This window comes from Gordionus sp. m RMFG-2023, chromosome 5, assembly GCF_954871325.1.
Source record: "Gordionus sp. m RMFG-2023 chromosome 5, tfGorSpeb1-WG-v2, whole genome shotgun sequence".
Taxonomy (NCBI): domain Eukaryota; kingdom Metazoa; phylum Nematomorpha; class Gordioida; order Chordodea; family Parachordodidae; genus Gordionus; species Gordionus sp. m RMFG-2023.
In genome coordinates, this window is record NC_088779.1 from 10,285,404 (window position 1) to 10,293,859 (window position 8,456).

Sequence of the window (8,456 nt, forward strand, 5' to 3'; positions counted from 1 at the left end):
AGGCGTTCATAATATGTTTATCCTAAGTTATTTATCTATATGGTACCTCTTTTTATACTCTATATATCCTTTCTTATAACAATATGTTTGTTTTCATATAAGTATTACAAATCTCAAATTTCTTATCCTCCTGGACCATTTGGATTACCTTTTATAGGCTATTTGCCATTTTTAGGTGAAAAGCCTCACCTTAAATTTACTCATTACCTTTCTCCCAAATATGGTAATGTATTTTCCTTTAAATTTGGGACAAAATTAACCATAGTTTTGAATGATTGGGAATGTGTAAAAGAAGCATATATCACAAATGGCAATATTTTTGCTGGACGATCAGATTTATTCTTATTTAGGCTGCTAAATAAAGGACATGGTAAGGTGGAAAGCCTAATTTAATATTTTACTTTAATAATATCTTTGTCTAATATTAAATAGGATTATTGCATTCTGAAGGGAAATATAGAAAGAATCAAAAAAAGTTTTTGACAACTGCCATGAAAGATATATTATCAAATAAAGCATTTAACATAGTTATGATGAAAGAAGTTTATCTCAACTTTATCAAATAGTTAAGGTAATCATTTTAGGTTAAGCACTTATGTAATGCTGTTTCACTGATGCATAATCAAGACTTTGACCCACATGGTTTAATACAAGGTTGCTTTTTCAACATTGTTAGCCTTTTGGTATTTGGACTAAGATATGAATATGATGAAAAAAAAATTACAGACTTTTTAGGTCTGATTTGTCAGAATTTTAAATTGATAGGTAAAAAAAATTTTAAAGCTTATATTATTAAATTTATTTTTTTCTTAAAAATTTTTGAAAGATTCTTTTTCATTACCATGTCTTCTTTTTTACCATATAGAATGTAAGATCATGTTTTTTCCTGTATTGTGGTTAATTAACAATTGTAAAAAATATATTTAGAAAATATTAGCAAATTATTAAAAATATAATTAAATTATAAAGCTTCAAATGTTTAATTTGATCTTGAATTGTTACAGAAAACTTCCCTTTCTGGCTCAGATTTCATATTGCCAAAAATTGTTTTATAAAAAAAACTAATTATGGATTTTTTTTAATGCATCTGCATTATTAGCTTAATTCATGACCCCCCATAACCTTCAAGAGATATGTTTAAATACTCTGGGTCATTCCATGTCAAATCAAACACCTCACAACTTTCCCTAAATTGTTCTTAGTACTCATGATCTTGCAATCACAATTAGCACAAATTCATGGTATAAAAATGATTATTAATATGTTAAGATATCATATTTTGCACTTCACTGCGAATTGCTGCTAGCTGTGAGTCCAGAGTAGTAGAATAATTTATTTTATATAAGTTCTTACTTCAATTTACACAGAAGCCTTTGATGCCAAAAAATATTTTATTAAACAACAGTATGGCTCTGGAAGGACCTGTGTAAAGAAACCCCCTCTTTCCCCCTACACCCCCACTCATTAATCTAAAAGATTATTTCAGGGATTTTACAAAAAAAATGATATTTGAAAACATAGACTTATAGACAAATGCTATTTGATGAATAGCAGGTATTTGGTAAATTTTTCCATGTAAAACCTTTATTGAACCATGCTTAAGGCTAGTGTTGTTAATGGTTAGTTGTATTAAATCCAGACCTGTGGTTTAGACCCATGGTTGCCTGGGGTTCAGATAAACGAAAACTAAGAAAAAATTATATCTTATTATGCATTCTAATTATAGATTAAAGATTTGTTTATAATTGATTCTACATTAATCTCATTTCCATTTAAATACTTGTTCAAATTGTGGTCTTTTATTGGAGTCAATTTGACCTAAACATTATTTCTCTTCCAGACTATGTTAAATTCACATATATAATTGTTATAGTTTTATATCTAGATATAATAATTGCTGCTGATATTTTATTAGTTTATCTTTGTCTTCATAACTTTTGTGGGATTTATAGGATATCTACAACTTGGTAGTTTTAATTTAAGTTAAATTTTTGTTAAAAATAATAATATTTTTCTCAACATTTTCTATCAGGTTTATTTTTGTAAACAAAATATTTTAATCTGAATATAATAGGTTTGTATGGAAAAGTTTAAAAAAAATAATGTTCAAGAGATAATTGTCTACATTATAACTAAGAAATTTTGTAAAGTCTTCCATCTATATAAAAATAAATAAAATTACTTATTTGCAATTTATAAAAAAAAATTTAATTTTCTTTAATTTAATATTAGAAATTATTATCTTTTTTTTGGAATTTAAATCAAAATATAAATCCTTTCAACAGACCTGTTGACGGGCCATCTAAACTTTAAAATGTGTTTCAGCATGCTTTAATAAATTACTATCGCTATTTTTTAAACACGTATTGATTTTTTTCTAATTTTAAAATGTATTTTGGACATAAAAAATGATAACATTAGTTTCTAAATTCGACAAGATTGAGCTTAAATGGGATATTCAGAATACTTTTGGATAATAGTTTTATTTAGGGAGGGGTAGGGGGTTATAAACAAGAGTCATTTTGTCCTGCCTATTCTGAAGTCAAAATATATTCTTCAATTTACACTTTTTATATAGTGTGTGTAATTGCTATAATTGGGTAATGGCTAAATTCAAGCTAACACGGCTCAACCTTCAGGCACTTGTCGAGGAAAATCTGTTAACACTAAGGCGTTAATTTATATTAATTTCTATCAAATTTGAGCCTTTATCTTTTTAAGAAGCTTTGGACCTCGGGTCTAAACTTTGGGTTCATCCTCAGCAGATCTGAGTACAAAATTAGGTCGTAAATTTTACCACCAAGCACATTAACAACACTAATTAAGGCCTTCATTAATGCTAAAAACAGTAATAGAGATTTTTGATAATATTAATATAACTATTTGAATTTTATTATACTGCAATAAATATATATTATAATTTATAAAGGGTAATAAAATATTCTTTTTTACCAATATAATATTTTAAAAAAAAATAATTACATCTATTTTATTTTATTAGGTAAAAAGGTGGCCCCGCTAAACTTCCTGCCTTTCATTTTACGTGAAAACTCTGTAATAAAGAAATTTTTTGATTACGACGAATTATATTTGAATATCAATGGCATCTCAAAATTTTCTATAGAGTGTATCAGGGGACGTCTCGAAGAAAGAAAAAGTGATTACATATAACTTTTACCCTTTCCTTATTATAAATGTTCCAAAGATACTTTGTGTGGGGGTGATGGTGATATTTGTTTTCGTCCACAAAATATTGTTGACATATATTTGGACAAAATGTTATCATATTCAGCGCTTAAAAATCTGAATGAAGTAAATGAAATGTGTTAAACTTTCTTTTAGATTTTTTTTTATAAATTTAATTCTTTTTTATGAAATTATTTTATAAATGCGAAATATGTACATATTGCTACATGGAATCCATTGGGATTCAGAGTCTCTAAAATCTACTTCGCCATTTAAAAATCTTTAAAATATAATTTGACCGGAAATATTTTTCAGCATGTATCTTCTGGTCAAATCAGATTTTTTAAATAGCGGCCTCAGAGATTCCGAATTCTCTTGACCTCCATATACCAATCCCACGCCTATTAGAGATAATTAATACTTTATTTAAACAAACATATTTAGCAAAGTATTCAGTTTACTGTCCCGGAACAACCTATAAAAGTCATAGAGAATCTCATTGAGAAAGGTCGGCTTGCTGAACTTATTACTGGCGACGAATTGCCCATCAAAAATGACATAACTTTTACTAAGTATAATGACTTCCAAACATCTGACCTACAGTCTTCCACCAAATGCCGAAACTTAATTGAAGAACATGATTTTCAAATGAGAAACCCTTTTAATCGTGAATCTACAGCTGATGAAAAGGGAAAAAACGTCAGGTGTCAGGAAAATCAGGATAATAATAATCTTTTTGACAAGTCATTTGAAAACTTTTTGATGTCCGGTGATGTTAAAGAAGGCTTTTCAGGTTTGAAAAAAATGTATGTTTTTTTGGATAAGATGTTTTATACTATTTTCAATCTCTTTTTAGATTTTTTGTTAAGGCTATAAAAAATTTAATGATTTAGGCCATGTCCTTACTTGACTTGATTAATGTGGACACTATTTTTTTTTTAAATTATAGATTTTGGCATAAAGTGATGATATTTTTAAAATACGCTTAACCCTGCATTCTCAGTTAGCACAAATCCGCTTCTTAATTTGTATTCTTCGCCGCGAATTTGCGCTAATTGAATGAAAGGTAAGTGTACCTATTCCAATTTTTTTTCATCTAAAAATCACTATTTAGGACAACTATTTAAATTTTTTTAAAAAAGAAATCAGGAAAATTCATTGGGATTTATTTTTATTCTACTGATTTTAAGCAACGCTTTAAAACGTTTTAGATCTTAATCGAAAAATTATTTTATTTCAAAAAACGACTCCAGGCCTAGACTTGATAATCAGCGTAATGGACGTATTTTTAGGAGGCACCGAAACCACTCAAACCGTTATGAGATGGGGTTTATATTTTATGGCCAAGTACCCTGATATTCAATGTCAAGTTTATTCGGAATTGAAACGTTTTGTTGACTCGAATAAAAGAAAAGGCTATGATAAAGACGGTGAAGATTCTTTCGAGGATATGATAACTTACAATGATAGGGATAATTTACCCTTTACAATGGCGACCGTCCTAGAAATTCAGAGAAGAGGTATTTTTATTAGCTTTTAAAATATTTATACTGATTTCTCATATAATCATTGACGTCGCTGATGGGGAAGGGAACGCATATACATTTTTTTAAAGCTAAGCCAAAATCAAGAATTTTACTCTTTTATTAACACGTTTTAAAACCCTTCATAGCACAAGTGGGAAATAAAAACATGATATCACAACTTGGACTATACTGACGTCAAAATAAAATATACAATATCTCTTAATCAAATTAAATTTTCGATATTTTTATGCTTTATCGTTAATTAAATTAATACTTATTTACGATTGTTATTTAAATAATTTTTTTTATTTTTCAGCTAGGGGTCGCGCTATCTAATCCGTTAAAATAAAAAATAATATGAACGTTGAATAGTTCATTCTTTACGCAGAAATTTTTATTTACTAATATATTTTAAGTTAAATATTTGTCTGACAAAGAATAATATGTTGGAGGGAGTTACGCTATATTAGAAAGGCTCTAATCGATAACTGTATAAGCGGATTTATTTTTCGCAGTAATGAATTGATATATAATTGTGCTGCATTTAGGCTGGATTCGTAATAAGATTTGATCCGATTTTTAAGATTTGTTTATAAGATCAATTCTTCTTTATTAATATTTATTTTATCTTTCATTTTATTCATGATAATATTAATAAAAGAATTATTTATTATAAAAAAGAAAAATTGATCTTACTATAAAATTTTTAAAATCGCTCAGCTATTATATCTAGGGCTGTGTATTAAATATCGGATCAGCACCGATATTAAGCCTTTTCCAAAAATATCGGATCGGGCCGATACCTGTAAAAAACATCCGATCAGATTTTTTACTTTTCTTTTTATATTTTCTAAATATATTTTTTTAAACAATGCAAATGCACAACACCCTCTAAATTTTATTTTTTAAAAAATAGATTTATAGTATTTTAAAAGTTTTTTTTTATAAAAATAGAAAGGAACACCCAAAGTTTTATTTATTTTAAATCTTTTTAAATAAATAACGCCAATTTTATTATTTATACTTTAAATAAGAGAATTTTTTTTAATATTGTATCTGAATTATGGAAATATTTTACAATTGCAAAATGCGTTATCTGCGGAATCATCTCAGTCTGCCTTCAGTACGGCAGGGGATATAGATAGTCCATATCGTAGGCTATTGCCAGAAAATCTAGAGACTCATATTTATTTAAAAAATCTATTATAATTTTATATATTAATTATTACAATTTTATAATTCGTACCAACATAAAATGGATATATTATTAAATATTTATTTTTTTAATTAGTCTCAATCATAGAAATAATAAAATTAAATTATATGTATAATTATTTTTTGCATAAAAAATATTGATTTCTTAATTACATTTGTTTCAATGGGGAATGGGGAAAAATTAGTATAAATATTGGTATCGGATCGGTTTTGAAGCAATATTGGATCGGTGTTATGATCGGCACAGCCCTATTTATATCGGTTTCGATTCAACTATGAATTTAGCCTTAGTTATCTCTACATAATCTTTTATAAGTATCCATTGTATTTTGTATCATCTAGCAGTAATATTTGGTGTACCCCTAGAAAATAAATGTTTTTTTAGAAATATAAATTATACGGGACAAATAAATATTAAAGCTTGCATTGCACCTTTGGGATTTTTCCATTCCAACACAAAGGAAATCAACTCTTTTACTGGGCGATACTTGATTCCTGAAAGATCGTTAATAATAGCTAATCATTGGGCTCTTCACCATGACCCAAAGTATTGGCCCGAACCTTATGTATTCAACCCGGAAAGATTTTTATGTGCCATAGGAAGGAATGAAAATGGAGGTAGTTTAAAGAAAAAAGTATTTTAATAAATATTCGGTTAATATGTAGACCTTGACATCATTTTATAATTGACACTAGAGGTTGATGCGTATAAATTTTTGAAAAGGTTTTTGGTCTAGATTATTTTATAATTTTGTACAAGTTTCCTGGCCCAGCCCAAAAGAGTTTTTTTTCTGAAGAAAAAAGACATAAATTTGTGTTAATAAAATTTAAATTTTAAAGCCAGTGTTATCCCTGTCCTGATATTTTTATGGGGCATGCCAATAAGTTTGAGGGATATATTAGTAACAATTTTTCATGTACTTTTTAAATTAAAATTTATATTTTTTTTGAATCAGTAAATGAGAATGATGAATTAAATGAGCCTCGTAATAATAATGGTATCGCCTATCACAGAGGTAAAAGCGATGCTTGTCCTATTTTAGATGTAAGTTTGAACAAAGATCCACTTTTACCTGATACGAATAAATATATCACTGATAATGAGTGTGAAGAGGATTGCAACAAAAAATTTAGAGTTGTTTATGACAAGCCCAGCTACATACCCTTTTCTATAGGTAAATAAATATATTCATTTTTTTAAAATTTCGTTTTAATAGATTTCAGCATGATTGCTTTATTAGCATCATTGAACAAAGTATTTTTTTGAGGACATTTAAGTGCTAAACTTTTTGATTTGATTTTTTTTTAAATTATATAATTAACGATTATTTATAACACCCACTGTATATATTATTGTAGATTCATTTATATCACTTTTATTAATAACACACATTAGGACCTAGGTCATGTTTTGGTTCAAATCTAGCGAAGAACGAAATATTTACGGTATTTGCCAATTTGCTTCTCAATTTTCGGTTAAGTTTCCCTGAAGGGGATGATAATAATTCACCTAAAATTAAAGTCGAAGAAGATACCATAGATGATGGTACATTATCATTAACCTGGAGTCCCTTACCTTATAAAATTACGGCAGTTGCTAGGAATTAAGTTTGTGAGATTTAAAAATGCCAAGAGTTGATAATTAAGAAAAATATTTTGAATATTTTTTACAATCGTTTTTTTACAACAAATTTTATATTTATCAATAATATTTGATCACTCTTTAAAACAATCACTGTTCTGTTTTTTTTCAGCGCACTTTCTTAACTTAAATAAATTACAATGAATTCTTGATAATAGCAATGTATTATTAAATACAAATACTTTTTACTAAATGTAGTTAATGATTATTAATAATATTGAAAGTTGTTAGTGTTGCAACTGACGAGCTTATAAATAAAATAATATAAATTAAAAAATATATTATAGAAAATGTCAATCAAGTTGAATATTACTTTTGTGGCTTTTTTTTATATAAAGAATTATTTGTTGATATATATATTTTTTTCTTGGGAATTGATTCGTAAATAAAATTATAATCATTGAAGTTCTTGCCTAAGTCTAAAATTTTATAGCTCAGGATGGATTAGGAGTATGAAGTGGATCTTGTTTAAGATCCTGCAGTAAGAAATTTTATCAAATATTTTGAAACCTGAAAGTAAAATAACAAGATAGGCTTCTTTTTATTAGGCTCTGCCGATATTAAATATCTATCGGCACCGATATTTCGCGATTTGTAAAGATTAGGATCAAGTCAATTTTTTAAATTGATCCTTTATTTTTTTTGGTTTTTTATGATTATATAAAATTTTTATTACAAATAATATTATATATAAATTATGAAAGGAACTTAAATACAATTTATTTGTTGTGTGTGATATTTAAAAAGGTAGTTAATTTTTTGTTATGCAACAAGAAAAGGATTTTAAAATATCTTACGAGTCACATTAAGGATTGTTTAACGGCTCGATTTATCCAATTTTTAAAAACGGTTAACTCAAGATTTGGCCAAATTACAAACTTATTGAT

General features: G+C 27.1%; 1 protein-coding gene across 2 annotated transcripts; it reads left to right on the forward strand.

The window, feature by feature from the left end:
• The first annotated feature begins 26 nt into the window (after positions 1–26).
• On the forward strand, positions 27–7,955 carry LOC135930425 (cytochrome P450 1A1-like). 2 transcript variants are annotated; one of them, XM_065467223.1, is made up of 11 exons: positions 27–223; positions 266–370; positions 433–542; positions 585–765; positions 3,002–3,157; positions 3,206–3,312; positions 3,631–3,979; positions 4,440–4,706; positions 6,348–6,545; positions 6,884–7,102; positions 7,324–7,955. In XM_065467223.1, the coding sequence occupies exons 1-11, from the start codon at positions 40–42 to the stop codon at positions 7,533–7,535; spliced, it is 2,088 nt and encodes a 695-aa protein (XP_065323295.1). In that variant the 5' UTR covers positions 27–39; the 3' UTR covers positions 7,536–7,955. The 2 variants fall into 2 exon arrangements, with proteins under 2 accessions (XP_065323295.1, XP_065323294.1); XM_065467222.1 differs by having other exon boundaries at positions 27–370.
• The last annotated feature ends 501 nt before the right edge of the window (positions 7,956–8,456 follow it).

What these genes read in the sequence shown, in the direction of transcription:
- LOC135930425 (XM_065467222.1), top strand. Translation starts at nt 40, where the DNA reads ATGGTACCTCTTTTTATACTCTATATATCCTTTCTTATAACAATATGT. An exon ending in ACATAGTTATGATGAAAGAA is followed by an intron (nt 543 to 584) that starts GTTTATCTCAAC and finishes TAATCATTTTAG; the next exon opens with GTTAAGCACTTATGTAATGC. An exon ending in CGCTTAAAAATCTGAATGAA is followed by an intron (nt 3,313 to 3,630) that starts GTAAATGAAATG and finishes AAACATATTTAG; the next exon opens with CAAAGTATTCAGTTTACTGT.